Below are 16,987 nucleotides of genomic sequence, written 5' to 3'. Positions count from 1 at the left end.
AAAAAAGAAGGGATATTTATACAATGAGTTTGATGCTGTATACAAAAAGAAATATAAGGTTTTGGTTCAGAGTAATGATCTTCAGTTTTTTGATTTGCTATATCCAATCTTGTCTTATTTGATTTTAAGTTACCCCTACCAAATTGTGTGTGTGTGGGTCTGTATTAAGTTCAACCCTAAGAAGGAATTTTTTATATCCACTATTTCCTGTCACTTGTTTTTTTCTCATGCCTTTCTCTCTTCTGAAATGCCAGTTTTTGCCCTTCCCCGATGTATTAGTTAGGGTTCTCTAGAGAAACAGAATCAACAGGGAACACTTGCAAATATAAAATTTATGAAAGTGTCTCACGTGACCGTAGGAATGCAGAGTCCAAAATCCACAGGGCAGGCTGCGAAGCTGATGACTCCAATGGATGGCCTGGATGAACTCCACAGGAGAGGCTCACCAGCCAAAGCAGGAATAGAACCTGTCTCCTCTGAGTCCTCCTTAAAAGGCTTCCCATGATTGGTTTAGCATCACTAATTGCAGAAGACACTCCCCTTTGGCTGATTACAAATGGAATCAGCTGTGGATGTAGCTGATGTGATCATGACCTAATCCTATGAAATGTCCTCATTGCAACAGACAGGCCAGTGCTTGCCCAATCAGATGAACAGGTACCACAACTTGGCCAAGTTGACACCTGTCCCTAACCATGACACCCTCTCACTTCTGTCTTTCTCTTTTTCATCTTTTAGGGTTGGTAGGAGGAAAGCTAGTTCATGGTTTAGGAGTTTACCATGGACCGAGAATTACTGCCCTAAACAATCAGACCTTAGAAATATAAATGTCCTGTCCTGTATTGGAAATCTAAAAAATGAAGACTAACTAAGATATCTTTTCTTTCATAAGAGTAGCAAATACAAAACTGTTAGTACACACTTGGGAAGTATATGTATTCTAAAGAATGATTTTCTTTAAATGATATTAAATAGTCATAGAGTGTACAGAAATTATTTCCAAATTTATTTTATTGCTAAGTTTGGGATGTTTTGAGAAATTTTTATATAAGTGTGCATTTTATTTAAAAGTCATGATTTTATGATAATAGTAATGATTATCATCTCAATTTGTTAGGGCATGGGGTCTCGGGTTTATGACTAGAATTTAAGAGGTCCAGAAATCCCCTAGAATTGTTTTCAAAATTTGCATGTGTACGTGCATTTTTCTGAAGAGAAAGTTCATGTGAAATCTATAAAAAAAATTTTATAAATGAGAATAGCATTTGGTACAATATGATTAGCAGTATTTTTCTTTTAGTTTAAGAAAATGTACTTTGACTCAACACTTTAGGAACTATAATTATGCTCAGTAGAGTAGAGCAAAGTGACCATAGTTGCTTCTCAAATTCAATGGAAAAAACAAGAATCATGCTATACAACTACCTAGAAACAAGACTAAGCAGGTTAGTGTAGACTTCCAGACTTTTTTCTTTATCCTGTTTGCCTATGCTCATACATGTATATTCATTTTAAAAGAAAAGAAAAAATAGGATCACATCCTACCTGGAATGTTAAAGTATGCTTTTTTAAAAATAAAGCACAAATTTATTCACAAATACTGGGGAAAAAGTTTAAAGCCACCAAAGAGTCTTCTAGAAATGCTGTCCAAATTTATATTTATGCGAAAAAAATTATGAGGATCCTTTACCCCATGTCTTATTAGAAGTAGGTATTATTAATCTTTTAAATCTTTGACAGAATTATATGCAGAAAATATTTTGTAGTTGTATTAATTTGTCTCAAATGGCTCTAGAACCATTAGCGTATTTAAAAGTTTTTTTTTCTAACTTTGCCAAATAATACTGCATTAGATAGGACTTATTAAGTTTTTGAGTTATAATAGTAAAGGTAAGTAATTTCTGTGATTAAAAAACTTGTTAAAATTTAAATAAATACTTTTTATTTTGGGGTGCATGATCTGGGAATAGAACCTGGGTCTCCCGCATGAAAGGCAGGCATTCTAATCACTGAACTACCCATGCACCCTTATATAAATACTTTTAATGTTAGATTGAAATGCAAGATTATTCTAGTTTCTAATTGCCAATCTGCTCTAACAGGTGTATTGGGGTATGTGGAGTAAATAAAAGTGTAAAAAAAGCAGGACAACAGAGAGCACATGTAAATAAACATCTTGCACCTCAGCAAGGGTACTGAATGCATAATTTTCTACACTTATCCCATATTGTTCTTAGGGCTCAAATCTGCTATGGGCATCCCTAACTCATGGTGAAATTCTTTATAGCATGACTTTTTACCGTAAATGCAAGTAGTTATCAGCTTGAAGATGAAGATACTTGGGACCTTCAAGGCCAGCACCTCTGTCTTATCCTGTGTCACCTTCCTAAAACTATCTATAGAATCCTGAACAGCCAGTTATGCATTCCAGAGCTTTGGCTCCAGTTACTCTCAGCTGTCCAACAGCACTGTCCTCTGGCTAATCAGTCAATCATAACTAAAAACTCAAAAACCAATAAAAAGCAACCAATTTCCACTCCTGAAGTAATTCATTAGAAACTTTTAGACTTTTCTGTAACTTTTCCTGCACTGGTTATATTCCTAGGTTTTCAACTTCTATATGAAGCAGAGAATTTTTAAGGGGGTGATTAATCTAGACGAGAAACTGTTACATTACATGTACAGAACATGTTAAAAGATATCAACCAAAGCTAACCCAGAGGGCAAGCAGGGTCATCAATTAACATCTGCAATTTTGTCTCCTTATCTTCAAACTAGAACACAATGACTCAACCCTGCCATATCAATGTTAACTAGTAAAGCTCACTTAACAGACAAGGAATGTGAAGAGACACTTAAAGGACTTGCTCTAGGTCCTTTAACATTGTCATGATTTATCATGTCCTTTACCACGTTAACATGTTAACATGATTTAACATCTGTCACGCCACAGGGCCATCCTATCTAAATTCCAATTAATTTCAACTTCTTCACTGTGCTGAGCCAGAAAGGAATCTACCTTTCTAAGGATGACACAGCCACAGCCAGCCCATATGAGTGAGGCATTCCATGTTTTGGAATGCTGTTGTCTCTGCATCTTAGCTACTCAAAGACCAGCCATGGCTTTTACACTAATTATCTCCAATCCTAATGATGACCCAGGAAGTAGATGGTAGAATGACCCCATTGTGTAGGTGTGGAGACTGGGGAGACCCTGAGATGAGAGTTCCAATGACTACACCATGGTCACAAGATTTCTAAGAAAGTTCATCTGTGTTAGAATTGAGTCCTCCCTCCTTATGCATGGAGCCCAGTCTGCACCCAGGCCTTCCCAAGTAACTGTGGGTGATGTGCTGTGAGTGATGTGTTGAGGAAACTTGGTCCAGTCAACAGGATAACATGTTTCAGGAGGATGAGCATCAGGAGTCAAGAGGGCCTTTCCTGGAGGACCTAACGGTTGAGAAGTTTCAGTTAAGGGGCTTCAGGAGATGACCTCACTTCCTTTGAGCTGCAGTCCAACGGAATGTAGAACCTTAGTAACCAGGCACCTAGATTCCACAACAGTCCCCCTACCAGGCTCACTTAGGCAGAGACGATCAACAGTACAACATGTTCTCGTGTTGCATTTGCAGAGCAGTAGGATCTGGCATGAGAAAACCAAGGAAGGAGACATTTTTCAACAGATGTAGGCGCTGGCTGAACCCTCCACCTCACCGCCGCAGTCTGTTGGTCAGGGTGTTCAGGAAGGTAAGTCAAGGTGGCCCAAGGTCAGAGAATTAAGGAAATGCCAGCATTGTTATTTTGCCTCTGTAGCCCCTTAATACTCCTCCTTTCAGTGTGAGGAGACATGAGGAACGGGGTCATCCATGGCCACATTGGGAAACTTCATGTGCACTTTGTGTTCAAACGTGAAGTCATGGATGGCTGTTGGGAAGGCAAGTGGTGATGGTGGAGTAATCCCCATGCAACGTGTTAATCCTACGCCCAAAAGTTGTCATCTCTTATCGATGTGAACTGGGGAAGTGTGCAGATACTTGATCTTTGGTCTGAGCAGGGATCACCATGGCTGCAGGTACTCAGAACTCCCTTTGAGGTAAGAGACATTCAAGTCTTGTTGTCGGTGTGAAAGCAAAGGTGTTCTCGCCATCTTGGTGTTCTTGATGTACTGCCTCCACAGTAGGGAAGAATGAGGTGTGAGCAGGCTCTTCCCCTCCATGTCTTGAAGAGACCCCTTTTCCACAGTAAGGAGGGAAGATCATAAAGGTCCAGTGTGAATGCTTCTGGCTTCTGTCCTGCAAGAAGTTGAATCCCCCCATCTCATGAATGTGGGTGATTTGTGAAGAATCATGTGGATAAAGTGTCTTCCACGCATTGATGCACAACTCCTCGTGACTTCATTATTCCCCCACCTGAGTTCTACTTTGGAGTGTGGGACCTTTTTCTGCTAGATGCATTCCTGCCCCACTTCTTGCCCCAAGGGAGGGAGGGACAGGGAAAGGCTGGTCTGCGTACACCCCCAGCCATGGCCCTCTCCTGGTTCCCAGTGCAGTGGCTAACCACCAGCTTCTGCTATTCCAGTCTCAGGTTGCAAACGTGTCAGCAGCCCAGAGTGACCAGCAGGACACCGGTGTGTTAGTTAGATTCAGTTGTCAGCTTGGCCAGGTGAGCATACCTAATCTTGTTGCTGCGGACATAAGCCAATGGTACGTGAACCTCATCTGTTGCCAATTACATCTGCAGTCAGCTAGGAGGCGTGTCTGCTGCAATGAGTGACGGTTGACTTAATTGGCTGGTGCTTAAATGAGAGAACTCAATGCAGCACAGCCTAAGCAGCTCGGCATTCCTCATCTCAGCACTTGCAGCTCAGCCCAGGCCTTTGGAGATGCAGAAAGAAGTCACCCCGGGGAAAGTTGTTGGAACCCAGGGGCCTGGAGAGAAGACCAGCAGAGACCATCTTGTGCCTTCCACGTAAGAAAGAACCTCGGTGGAAAGTTAGCTGCCTTTTCTCTGAAGAACCAACAAAATAAATCCCCTTTTATTAAAAGCCAGTCCGTCTCTGGTGTGTTGCATTCCGGCAGCTAGCAAACTAGAACAACCGGCAACGTGGGAGCCTGGGAAAAGTTCATGAAGCGCATGGTGGTAGCTGTTGCAGAGGGCGACCAGTCCTATGCATCCCTCCTCGTGTTAAATTACCGGGGCTTCTTCACCATCCAGCAGGTCCTGGACCGGGTGTCCAACAGGTGAGCATGGGTTCCTCAATCTCCTAATGGATCTGGCATGCCTGAGCTGAATGTCTGGGGAGGTCATGGCAGCATCTAAACTCAGTTTCCTCCTCTTGCTAGTGGGGCCATGGGACGACCAAGCTGCTGAGGTCAGAGTCAGGATTGAATGATTCTGGGCCATGGAAAGTGTTTCCCCATGCCAGGCTTTCTGGAGAGGGAGCTCGGTGGAGATGGCTTGTCAAGGTTGAGAAATTTCCTTTCCACGGGAAGATGCTCTGCTCCAAATTGACTTTTGGAATCCTCTATTCCCATTCAGAGGAGGTTTGAGATTGCATCAAACTGGATTCTGTCCTCAGTGTGGCCTGAGTTTCCACGCATGCTGGGGGTTGGCAGAGGAGGCCCAGGCCTCACCAGTTATCTGTGAAGGAGCAGCTCAGGGATCATTCGTTCATGTAGGATATAGGAAGAATAAGCTATGTGCAGGCCCTTTTCAAGCTACTTAGCCTACTTCATTGAACAAAACTGCAGAATTGCCTGGCCTCCTGCTTGCCAAATCATAGGGGGTCAGATAACAGCAGTCCATGTCACGAGTAGGGGCACACGAAAGAAGTGCCATGTGACACCCCCATGTACCCTGCAGGTATGCAAGCAGCTGCAATTTGCCAGACAGGGATGGAGGAGGCCAGGAGGGCCTGAAAAAGTGAGTGAACTCTGAGTGAGGAGAGAGGGGCTCTTTCCTCACAGCCCAAGATGGGGAGTGGGGGCCAGTGCCCGGAGGGACTGGGCAGGTCCCTGCATCCATCTCATGATTCTCACTGGGGACCAGAGGTCAGGGCTCCATCCCCTGCAGGACACCAGGACTCTCAGAGACCCATGCAAGAGTTCCTGAGACACAGGGTGTGGAGTGCTCCCGGAGGCTCAGAGCACACTCCACACGCACCCAACTCTGCTGCCCCTCTACCACGCCAGCAGCACACAGACACAGTTCAGGAGATGCGGGGAGAATTCAGCTCACAAATCTAACCTGACTACCCAGTCCTGTGAGCCTGGCTGCGGGTGGCTGCAGTGGGGTGTGCCCGTGCCCTTTAGGGTCCATGACAGTGGGAAGGGGAGAACCTCACATGCCTCGCAGAGAAGGAGGCAGGACCTCAGGGCATGAACTCCAGGCTGAGGTGACACGATGGCCCTGGGTAGGCTAAGGCAGGGTCATGCCCTGTCCCCTCATCAGGCAATTGATGCAATTCCTACTGTGTGCAAGTGCAGTGCCATCGGCTGAGCAGAAACAACCACTCCCTGTTCTCATGCTGTTTCTGTTCCAGTGGGAGGTTGCACAGCAGATACAGACAGAAATAGTCTCTCTGGTCCTGCCCAGGAACCCTCACCTGGGAGGGTGGTCATCACAGGGCAGTGTGGCAGGAACAACCATTCCTCACTCTGCGGCCTTGTCCACCCACAGCATCTTCTCCTGCCTCCTGCTGACCTGGCTCCAGGACTTTCCTGGTGATTTCGATGAGCCCCCGGACTTTTCCAGCCTGAAGGAACTGGTGTCCTTCGCGCAGGTGGTGCTGCCTGGGTCTGCCCTGGAGAGCCAGGCCCAGGACCTCCTCTTTTGGATGGAGTGCTCAGTGGCCAGTGAGACCCAGACAGAGGGTGAGGAGCATGGAGGTGGTGATGGGTGGGATGTACGGGAGGAGATAGGAGTCACGGGGCCAAAATCTATTTTTGCCTTTGGGCAGGGAGTAAAGAGGGGCATCAGCCCACTCCCCTGAGCACTTGCAGTCTGAAAGACTTTGTGAGGGTGGCGTCCCTTGGTGAGTCACTGCAGTCATTTCTTTGTCGAGAAAGGTCCATAGAAAGCCAGTTCTGTGGTTGCATCTTTCGCCTCTTGGGGCTCGTATGTGAGATCCAGCATTGCAAACCAAGGTACTGCTTCCTCCAGGGCTAGTTCCATCGATGGCAGCAAAAATGGTGTCAGCTGCAGACCTGAAGGCACCTGTGGCAGCACCTGCAATGCCACCTGCTGATGTGGAGCCACCGTGGCCTCCAGAGCTCCTTCCACCTACTCTGACAGTCCTCACTTCAGCTCCAGAGAGGGAGGCAGCTCTGAGGCCACCTGCCTTGCCACCTTCGGAGTCTGCCTCATCCCCAGATCAGGAGCTGAAGCTGGAGACATCACCTGCTTTACCAGCAGAGCAGGCGGTGGCTCTGATGCCCCCTCAGCTACCACCCTCAGGCCCAAAGCCTGTGGCTCCTGTGGATCTGGCACCTGCTGCCTCACCACCTGAGGCACCCACTGAGCAGCAGGAAGCAGGCCGGGTGCCACTTGCAGTGCCATCTGTGGAGCTGCAGTCAGTGCCAGGTGTCACTCCACCAGGAGATCATTGTTGCTCGTCACGTGGGCACCGAGAGCAGGGGCTGAGAGAGGGGAAGGCCCCCGTCTTGGCATTCCCTGCCCGGCTGCAGGCAGAGCAGCTCAGCCAGATCAATGTGGTGAGCATCTGGGCTCCTTAGGGGGGAATGTGGTGAATTTTTTCTGGCATCTGCTCTCCCTGAATTGCCATTCCCAGACCTGGGGTCCAAGGATCTGGGTCCAAAACCCAGCTCCACCACTTTCCAGCCTGGTGACATGGGCAAGTTCCTAATTCCTAAGGCCTCATGTTCCCAGCTGGAGAGGACATCACAAGACCCTGCCCTGACCATGTGCGTCACAGCGCGGGACTGCACAGAACAAACATCTTAGGATCAAGGAGAGGTGGACAGGGCCTAGCTGGTTGAGGGACAGAGGGAAATCTCAGGTGTGCATCCGAGTCCAGGGCTAGCCCAGCCATCTGTCCCAGAGGCCTCCACGGCCTCCAAATGCATCAGACATGATGTGTCCTGGACATGACGACAGGCTCCACACAAAGGTTCGGGATGTCACTGCAGCAGGGGACATGCATGTGAAGGAGATTAGAGGGAGTCCCACAGCTGTCAAGAGGTGCAGAACGTGCTCCCTGGGCTGTGTCCTGGGCATGAGGGTTTGGAGTCCCTGTCCTGTGCTTGGCGGTGGTGAGGAGGATTTGAGGGAAATGCAGCTCTCTCCTCCCTGTCAGCATAAGGGTCCTGGGTGTTGTAAATGCACCCACAAAGCATGAGGGTGGGAAAAACACCCTGGGCAGTGGTGCTGAGTGCTGAGCTGACGTCAGCTTGGACCAAGCTGGGCAGAGCCAACCACTCTTCGCACTCCCAGCAGGACCAGGGGCAAGTGATGGCCCTGTGGGGCCTCTGTTCCTCATGTGGAAATGCTGTGAGACCACCCTGTGCTGCCTTCCTCACAAGGGAGCCCACAGGGGTCCGAGAGAGCACAGGAATGTGGTGGAGCTTTCCTCTGGTTCTGATGGGAGAAGGCACTAGAGAGAGCACCCTGACAACATTATGGAACACTCTGTCGTCTGGGGCACATTTCATGCCTGCACTTTGCACATGACACAGGAAACTCTGGGTGGCCAACCCACTTGGTCAATGCCACACCACAGGGAGTGCTGCTCCTCGGTTGCATCCCAGTCAGGGCTGGCAATTGGTGACAGCAACATTTCTGTCAATTGATACCTCCAGGCTGTCCAAACCCCAGTCAGGCAGGTGGGCTGATGGGGTGAGGGGAGGTTGGCTTCCCTGACCGTGTCCACCCTGGCAGGAGGGGATCTCTAAGGAGTCCAAAAGGAAGGTGATACCAAGGAGAGAGCAAGAGAGGCCACTGTGGGATAGAGTGAGGGTGCCTGAGGACACCGAGGGTCAGGGTGTGGTTGGCATCCATGACTGTACAGGGCTCCCTCCTTTTTGCACCACTGCTTTCTGTGCCGCTGAGCCTGGGAAGCCTCCATTAGAAGTGCCATCGTATGGACCCTGAGAGGGAGGCTTGGCCAGGTAGTATAGAGGAGGCCCTGATGGTTCGCAGTCAAAGGAAGGCCTTGGTAGAGCCCAGTTAAGGTGGGTCTGGGTGAGTTTGTTGAGCAACCTCCTACTGTTTGGTGATTTGCCAAGAGCCATGGCTGGGAGGTGACTAGCAGTGCTCTTGCGGTCCAAGGGGTTGGAGAGGAACTCAGTAGGAGGTGGCTGAGAGCCCCAGATGTTAGCAGGGTGAGGTCTGGGTGGGGGAAGGGGACTGAGAGAAAGAGATTTCCGGGTGGGTGCCTTGGGTGGGTTCCAGCGGGCTAGGGCACTCCATCCCACACCTGATGCCACTGTTTTCCCCCAGCCCACCGCTCCCCACCTGTGGACGTTCCTGTCAGAGCTGGCCTCCCTTCAGTTAGCTCCCATGGACTCTCAGGAAGTGAGTAGGACTTGGGGCCAGGAAGAGGGTGTCGAGTCCCACCAGCATAGGGGAGAGAGCCCCTCCTTGAGCCCTGTGCTCTCAGCCCAGGGCCCAGCTCATCCATAGGAGCCCTGGGAACTGAGGCATCATGTCCCCCTTCCAGCCGCAGAAGCAAAGGGCAGGCAGAAGCCATAGGCGTTGACCCTCTCCCACATCCCCTCCTGGCTGAGCTGGGCACAGACTGTGCCTCGGGTGTGGGCATGGGGTGATAGTGAATTCGGACCCTCCGTGGGGAGACCGCTGCTGAGTCCCTGCCTGCCTGACCTGCAGCCCCCATCTGTATTCAGAGAGGGTTAGGCTGGAACAACCCTATGCCTCTGCCCAGGGCTCCCTGTTCTGACATCCAGATTCCTGAATAGGTCTGAGCGCTGGGAGGGCTGGCATGTCCCTGGTGCCACCTCCCAATGGTGTATAGGAGAGGGTGAAGGGGCTGGTCAGCGCCTTTTGGAGCCTCTGCTGATGGGCCTGGCTTTGTGTTTTGCAGGGGAGACTGATACATTACCAAATAGGACTGAAGGTGAGGAGCTGGGGGCATCACAGCAGGGTTGAGGTGCAGGAGGGAGGGTCTGAGGCTCACGTCCTATTGCTCCAACCTCCTTCAGTTTCTCTCCAGGAGAGTTTGTTTCACAGCGACGAGGTAGAACTTCCCCACGGGGGTGGGGGTGGTGCTGGCATTAAGGACATTCCCTGCAGGAGGGTCTGTGAGAATCCTGGGCTGAGACCAGGGAGGCCTTGGATGAGAGTGCAGGGAAGGAGGCAGCTCCTGTGACCAAATCCACAGACCCCAGCTGCAGCCCCTATCCCACCCAGCAAGCCACCCTGGCCTCTTCTCCATCTTCTTCTTCCCTCTGTCCCAGGGATACAAGTACATTTCCTGGGTCGAGTGCCTCCAGGAGGGATACACCTGCACGAACTTTTGCAACATGGAGGAACTTAAGGCCTAGTTTGGGGCTGTGGATCAGTTGAGTGAATCTGAGTGGTAAGACCAGGGCAGAAGGTAGCAGCAGCAGGGCCCCGCCGGGAGCTGTGTCTTTCGGTAGCCTCACAGCAGCCCTCTGTCCTGTAGCTACCACCTGTCTCGTGAGCAGGAGCCCCTGGCCCTGTTGGCCAGCAACACACTCGATGCCCCAAACCTCCCCGATGTTGTCAAGCCTCGGAGTGCAGGGTGAGTTCCCTTTCCAGGCCGGCAGTTGCAGCTGCCTCAGGGCTCAGTGTCTTTTCGGACTCAGCATCACCTCAGGGTGTCTACACTTTAGTATTGGAGACCCTTCTCCTCTCCCGACCAGCCCTGTGACAGCACCATGTCCCCATCGTTCTGGGCCTTTGTGTCCCATGATGGAAATAGGAGATGCTGAGTGATCTCTCTGGTGCCTGGGGTTCAGGTCTCCGGTGGCCTGCAGGAGCCCTTGGCAGGGTGGCCCAAGCTCTGAGGGCAGTATGCACAGGAGGGAGCGGATGGGTCACTGGCACCGGCCCCAGCTTAGGCGCCCTGCTCTCCAGCCCCCAGGAGCTCAGCGCTGAGCCCAGCAGCAGCGGGGCCTCCCTGCCCTGTGTCCGGGTCCAGCTTGGGTGTGTCCTCAGCAGTGGAATGGCAGCTGTCTCACTCCCCAGACGTGAGGCCGATGCCTCCCAGGCTCACTTGGAAAAGAGTGTGGGCCTCATGCCCACATGCCCTGATGGCCAGGAGAAGCAGGTGTCTGCCCATTTTTTTTCAAATTTATTTTTATTTTATTTTATTATTATTGTTTTTCAATTTATTTATTAATTAAAAAATTTAACACGAATTAAAACGTTAAAATAGATATTCAGTAATTCACGTCATCATTTACTTGTGTATTCATCATTTCTTAGAACATTTGCATCCATTCAGAAAAAGAAATATAAAGACAACAGAAAAGGAAATGAAACGAAAACAGGAAAAAAAACCCACGATTATACCTACCATACCCCTTACCCCTGGCTTTCACTGATCAATAGCATTTCAAACTAAATTTATTTTAACATTTGTTCCCCCCATTATTTATTTTTATTCCACATGTTTTACTTGTTTGTTGACAAGGTAGATCAACGCAGCATCAGACACAAGGTTTTCACAATCACACAGTCACATTGTGAAAGCTATATCATTATTCAATCATCCTCAAGAAACATGGCTACTGGAACACAGCTCTACATTTTCAGGCAGTTCCCTCCAGCCTCTCCATTACATCTTGAAGAACAAGGTGATATCTACTCAATGCATAAGAATAACCTCCAGGATAACCTCTGGACTCTGGAATCTCTCAGCCATTGACACCTTTTCTCATTTCACTCTTCCCCCTTTTGTTCCAGAAGGTTTTCTCAATCCCTTGATGCTGAGTTTCAGCTCATTCTAGGGTTTTACTCAATCCCTTGATGCTAAGTCTCAGCTCCTTCTAGGACTTCTGTCCCATGTAGCCAGGAAGGTCCACACCCCTGGGAATCATGTCCCACGTAGCCAGGGGGAGGGTGGTGAGATGGCTTGTTGTGTTTGTTGGAGAGAGACCTGCCCATGTTTGGGGGTTGAAAAGGAAGAAGAGAGCCCACTCCACCCTTCTTTGCAGGAAGAAGGGGCTCAAATGGTCAAGGGGCTGCTTCTAAGTGGCCCTGATGCCTGTCGGCCTTAGCGTCACCCTGCCTGTCTCCAACTGGTCAGGTGGCTTAGCCGTCCTGAGGGAGACTAGGCCAGTCCAAGCAGCCACTTCCCTCCTACCAGTGACCTGGAGCCTCCCAGTCCCAGGGAACTTCCAGCCTGAGCCTTTCCTCCTGCCTGGCATGTCCCTGCCCCTTGACAGGCTCACTTGCACTCCAGATCTTATACTGCCCCCTTGCCCCCAAAATAAAAGATGTAATTTGGTATGAATTTTGAAGTGCATGATGGTATGTTGTTTCCACGCTTTTGTCAAAATCTTCCGGGGCATGTTAGCCTGCAGCGTACGGGTGTCTTCCCACTAGTATAAGGCACTGAGTTAGAGTCAAGCCAGGACTAGCTCACAATTTTGCATCCTAGTTATCAAAGTAGAGAAGTTGACAGGGATTCCTAATGCCTTTGCCCTCCTTTGTGCTCATTCTTTTAATGGAATCATAAGGGAATTTCCTTAGCAGGTGCGGAAATTTTAGGCACATACAGGCCAAAATGTTTAATTCATGGCTATTAGAGGAAGTTGTTCCCAATTTAATGAATTCCCCAGCAGAATATTCCTTTACAATGATAGTTTCACTTGCTGTCTAAGTAGGGCTCTTAGAGAGGTTTTGCATGGGTTTGTCTGTTTGACCTTTTGCTAATACTTTAATTGCACTGGTTATTTCTCAATGTTCTCCCAGGGATTTCAGGATTTGGGGTCCTGATCTTTTATTTATTTATTCATTTTTTAGCAAACATAGCTGTCACATTTGGTTTGGCCTCTGTCTCCCCCCACCTCTCATATTTTTTTGGTTCAGAATTTTCAGAACTGACAGCCTACCACCTCTATTTTATTATTTGTCTTATTTAGTGTTCCTACAAGCTTGTTATTCAATGGGAGGTGGAAATCTGCACACTCCTATTTCACTGCACCTTCAATTCTTTTCTTTTAGTAAGATGTGCTCCATTTCCACCACCATTTCTGGTAGTTCCGTTCCATACACACTTAAAGGGATGTTTGCACAGCTAATCATTCCAGTGTCCTCTCCTTACAGCAAAGAAGCAGGCCACCCCAGGATTCCTCTTGCTGGACCCTACTCTCTCTAAGGCTGTGGACCCAGGAAACAAAGGAGTACTGAGCATCTTTGATACTGTGCTGTTCTTAGTTTCAGTTCCCTTAGATTTGATTTTGAGATCAGGGAGGATATTGGGGCTGGGTCTGAGGGCTAATATTTAAAGGATAGGGGGGCCAGGCCACAGGTCGAGCTTGAGGAGGGGAGGGGAAAAGGCAGAAAGGGTTTTTAGCAGCACTGCCAGAAACAGAGAAAAGCAGCCAGCACAGTCGAGGGGAGAAAACTAAATCAGCCAGTGGAAGCACACGCTTATTTTTTTCATTTTGCTGAGCTAGGAGTTATTTGTCAAAATATCTCATTTAGCAAATAATTTTAATTTGGGGGCTGTTAATGTTTCTCCTTGAGATCACTCAATTTAACTTGACTAAAACATCTCCACAGAGGCTAAGTAATTTGGGGTTATTAGGGTGCACCCCTTTCTTTTAGAAAGGAACGAGAACTAGGACCAAATCAGAAAACGTCAAGTGAGAAGCCATCCTTCGCACATGTGCTTCCCCAGACTTGACTGCCTGATTATTTTTCATAATAGCACCAGAAGAACCGGAGAGAAATAGTAGTGAATTCTATTACCTGATGGCCAGAAAACTTCATTCCAGTGGGCCCACAAGATTTTAGCTTCACAAACAGATTTGACATTACCCGCAACTCGGCGGGAGTTCAAAGATCCTAGAGGGGCTAGCCAATGCAGTCAGACTTAAAACAGGAGAAGATGGAACACGAAGAATCCCTGCTGGCAACAAGCCCTTCCCTGAGCTGCCATCCTGGCGTCATCCCGGTGTTCACCTTTGAGACCCACTCTTCGCATGCCCACTGAGTCCTTAGTGTTGGAGTTAGCTTTTGATCGCTGTGTAAGAAATTGCACGACATTTCAAACAACACAAACTGATTACCTCAGGGTTTCTACAGGTCAGAAGTCTGAGCAGAGTGGTCATGTACACTGCTCAGGGTGCCACAAAACAGATCAAAGTGTTGGCTGGCTGAGAGCTAACTAGAGTCTTTAGGAGGGAAGCTCCCACACCTTCTCAGGCTGTCGGTAGACACATTTCTTGGTGGTTAGACAACTGACGTCTTCCTTGCTTTGCTACTTGTTGACCAAATTCTGCTCTCAGCCCCTAGAGGCCACTCTCAGAGCCTTGCCATTTGGTCCTCTCTAGATGACCTCTCAGATCTCCAAGCTGTGACTTCACAGAGGATCCAGTCCCATCCCGGCTCACCTGATCAGGTCAAGCCTACCCCAGACATTCTCCATATTGATGAACTCCATGTCAACTGACTAGACACCTACTCATGGCAGTGACATCCCATCCACTCATAAGTTTCCCATGCAGTAAAGGGTAGGAGACCATTCAAGCATCGATCACCAAAGGATGGAAATAATGATGCCATATTAGATTTCTGTCTCCAACAGTATTCATAAGGAATATGTTCTGGTGTACCGAAAAGTGGATGTCAGGAGACTGGGGCAAAGCATTGCTGGGATTACTTAAGGAAAATGGGGCAAACGTATTTTGCGGAACAGAAAAGTTGTTAGAAGAACAACAAAAAAGCAGTAATAAGATCGTTAGGCTAAACTTCATCTGATGAGAGGCACTCTGAGGAGTGTTTCTTAGGAGCTCATTGAAGAAGCTTTCAGGATTGGATTCAGACACAAACTGAAAGGGCAGGTGAAACCTCCAATTGCCAACCCCCCTTGGCACTGAGGTGACCCCTCTCTTACCAGTTTGGAAAAGTTTTCATTTCTCACCTCCTCATGTTGATTCAGAAAAAGCTTGCTTCACAGCAAGAAAAGTGGGTTTCCTATGACTCTGCCGTTCCTGCCTTGGCCGGTCCTGGTGGGTTCTAGCCACACTGAGCATTCTAAGCCTCTATTTCAGATCAAGCATTTTTGGCCACACAGATGCTCTGCTTAACCCTCCCCCTTAGACCTGCCTTCCCCCAGACTGATTAGGCCACAGCCTCTCCCCCAATCTGTCACCAGCTCTTTTGCCGGCCTTCTCCAGGCAGTAGAAAAGCCCAGACTCTATCGTGTTCATGGAGCTGATCTAAGGTTTCCTCCAGTCTCCTCATTAGTCAACAAAGCAATAAACCCTTTCTCTTCTCAAAATACGTAGTGACTAAAAGTGGCTTCAGTGCACATCAGGCTGATGAGCTCACTTTTGGCAGCAGTACAGGTCCAGAAAGTGCAACCAGGGCTGGCTGAGAGCATTCGGGAGGATTTACCTACGTGAAAGGTGTAAAGGGTCAAGAGGAGCCATAGAGTTGGGATAACTTCACCACCCCTTCTGCCCCAAGGTAAATTCCTCGAGGGCAAATCAGTGACCCCACTCTCTCCCTAGGACCCACCACAGCACAGTTCTTTCTCTGCATAAAGTAAAAGCTCAACAAATGACTGTTTAATGAATAATAATATGTGTACCTGAACTAGCACCTTGAGACATTATTTCAGCTTCAGTTGCTTTATGATTTGTACAAAACACCAAACCTAGGTGCTTTCTGAGGAATGGTGTGTTCATTCCATTTTCTCATTGTTCCTGTACTGCCAAAGCAAGGATTTGTCATGTCCTTCAAAGGCTAAAGGCCTCCCATTTCAAAGGATAGTTTCTACCTGATGGTGCTTTCCTCCTTTCTCTCCCCGATTTCTCTGATTGTCCTAGCCCTCGAAGACTGTCTCTGCATGAGACTTCCCGAGTGCAGAGCACCTGGAGGCCTGAGTTCGAGTGTCTGGGTCAGCAGTGTTCACGGTCCAAGCAGCAGGACCAGGGACAGGGCGGCAGGCGCGGGGCCTTCCTGCAGGGACTGACTGAGCCCGCATCTGTGAACTGCCCCCTCCCCAGCCCAGGACCCCCTCAGGCCCCCACCGCAGCCCGCCCCCTCCCCAGCAGCCCCAGAGTGCCCCGCGTCTCCCCTGCACGCGGGCGCCATTGTCAAGATGGCCGCCGCCGCTGCCGGGAGACTCCACAGAGGCGCCGCCATGGCAGCCGCGGGCCCCGCTGAGGCCGCGCTCCTGGCGCTTGCCCAGGGGGCCTCCCACTGGGGCCTGGCGACGCAGAGACCGGGCACCGGAGCAGGAGGCGGGCAGCGCCGGAGAGGCCGGGGTCCCCGCGCCATGGCGGGAGCCTGGGGGCAGCGCCGTGGGGAGGCCACAGCGGGCCAGGGGCGGTTTTGGGGGTCAGAGCTGGTCTCCCAGGGCTCAGGGGCTGGGGGTGGCTGTGGTCGGCCGGGGGCGGCACTGTGGGAGTCGGTGGGGTCCCTGCTGGGGGCTTTTTGGGTTTCCAAAGTGTTTTCTAATTGGGGCGTTTTTGTGGGCCCCATTGTTTGAAACAGCAAAGCTTCCACATTCCTAGTCTCTAACAGTCTCTTACAAATTTATCAGAAAAGGATGAACATACCAATGAAAAAAAGAAACTTGGCAGAAGGAAACTTATCAGTAAAGAAGAATTTTCCCTAACCAGTAAATCCCAAAGAATGCATGAATGATCCCAGGCCAAGTGAAAGCCAAAATGAGTAAGTAACATGATTTTACTTACCGACTGAAGTCAAGAAAAATCAATGATCATTGGAGATGTTGTGAATACAGGAGAAAAGAGGCTCCCAGGTACATAGGTCTGTGATAGATGCTTTTGGTAGCCCCTTGAGGGAA

The 16,987-nt window shown here is 49.1% G+C and overlaps 2 protein-coding genes across 11 annotated transcripts in view; both read left to right on the top strand.

Moving 5' to 3' along the window:
- The first annotated feature begins 2,698 nt into the window (after window positions 1–2,698).
- LOC143681023 (uncharacterized) lies at window positions 2,699–11,290 on the top strand. 6 transcript variants are annotated; one of them, XR_013174315.1, is made up of 7 exons: window positions 2,699–4,968; window positions 5,079–5,240; window positions 5,863–5,922; window positions 6,679–6,872; window positions 7,162–9,531; window positions 10,058–10,738; window positions 11,074–11,290. XR_013174315.1 is itself a non-coding variant. In XM_077157731.1 (5 exons), exons 2-5 carry the CDS (start codon window positions 5,125–5,127, stop codon window positions 7,731–7,733), a joined length of 942 nt encoding a protein of 313 aa, XP_077013846.1. In that variant the 5' UTR covers window positions 2,699–4,968; window positions 5,079–5,124; the 3' UTR covers window positions 7,734–11,049. The 6 variants fall into 6 exon arrangements, 1 of the variants encoding a protein (XP_077013846.1); XR_013174318.1 differs by lacking the exon at window positions 11,074–11,290 and having other exon boundaries at window positions 2,699–3,747; window positions 4,579–4,968; window positions 10,058–11,049; XR_013174316.1 differs by lacking the exon at window positions 11,074–11,290 and having other exon boundaries at window positions 2,699–3,747; window positions 3,837–4,968; window positions 10,058–11,049.
- Window positions 11,291–16,361: 5,071 nt separating this feature from the next.
- Window positions 16,362–16,987, top strand: part of KCNH1 (potassium voltage-gated channel subfamily H member 1) — a 560,131-nt gene continuing 559,505 nt past the window's right edge. For all 5 annotated transcript variants that reach the window (XM_077157706.1, XM_077157712.1, XM_077157711.1 and 2 more), the window contains exon 1: window positions 16,362–16,851. The gene's annotated coding sequence lies outside the window, so the exon portion shown is untranslated. The remainder of the gene's footprint in view (window positions 16,852–16,987) is intronic.

This window comes from Tamandua tetradactyla, chromosome 4 (genome assembly GCF_023851605.1).
Source record: "Tamandua tetradactyla isolate mTamTet1 chromosome 4, mTamTet1.pri, whole genome shotgun sequence".
Lineage (NCBI taxonomy): Eukaryota > Metazoa > Chordata > Mammalia > Pilosa > Myrmecophagidae > Tamandua > Tamandua tetradactyla.
This window is presented reverse-complemented; position numbering and strand designations above follow the sequence as displayed.

Bases quoted from the DNA above. Each gene is read 5' to 3' on its own strand.
- LOC143681023 (XM_077157731.1), top strand. From the start codon at position 5,125: ATGAAGCGCATGGTGGTAGCTGTTGCAGAGGGCGACCAGTCCTATGCA. The intron at 5,241-5,862 runs GTGAGCATGGGT...TGTACCCTGCAG, and splicing joins CTGGACCGGGTGTCCAACAG to GTATGCAAGCAGCTGCAATT. The intron at 6,873-7,161 runs GTGAGGAGCATG...TGCTTCCTCCAG, and splicing joins CAGTGAGACCCAGACAGAGG to GGCTAGTTCCATCGATGGCA.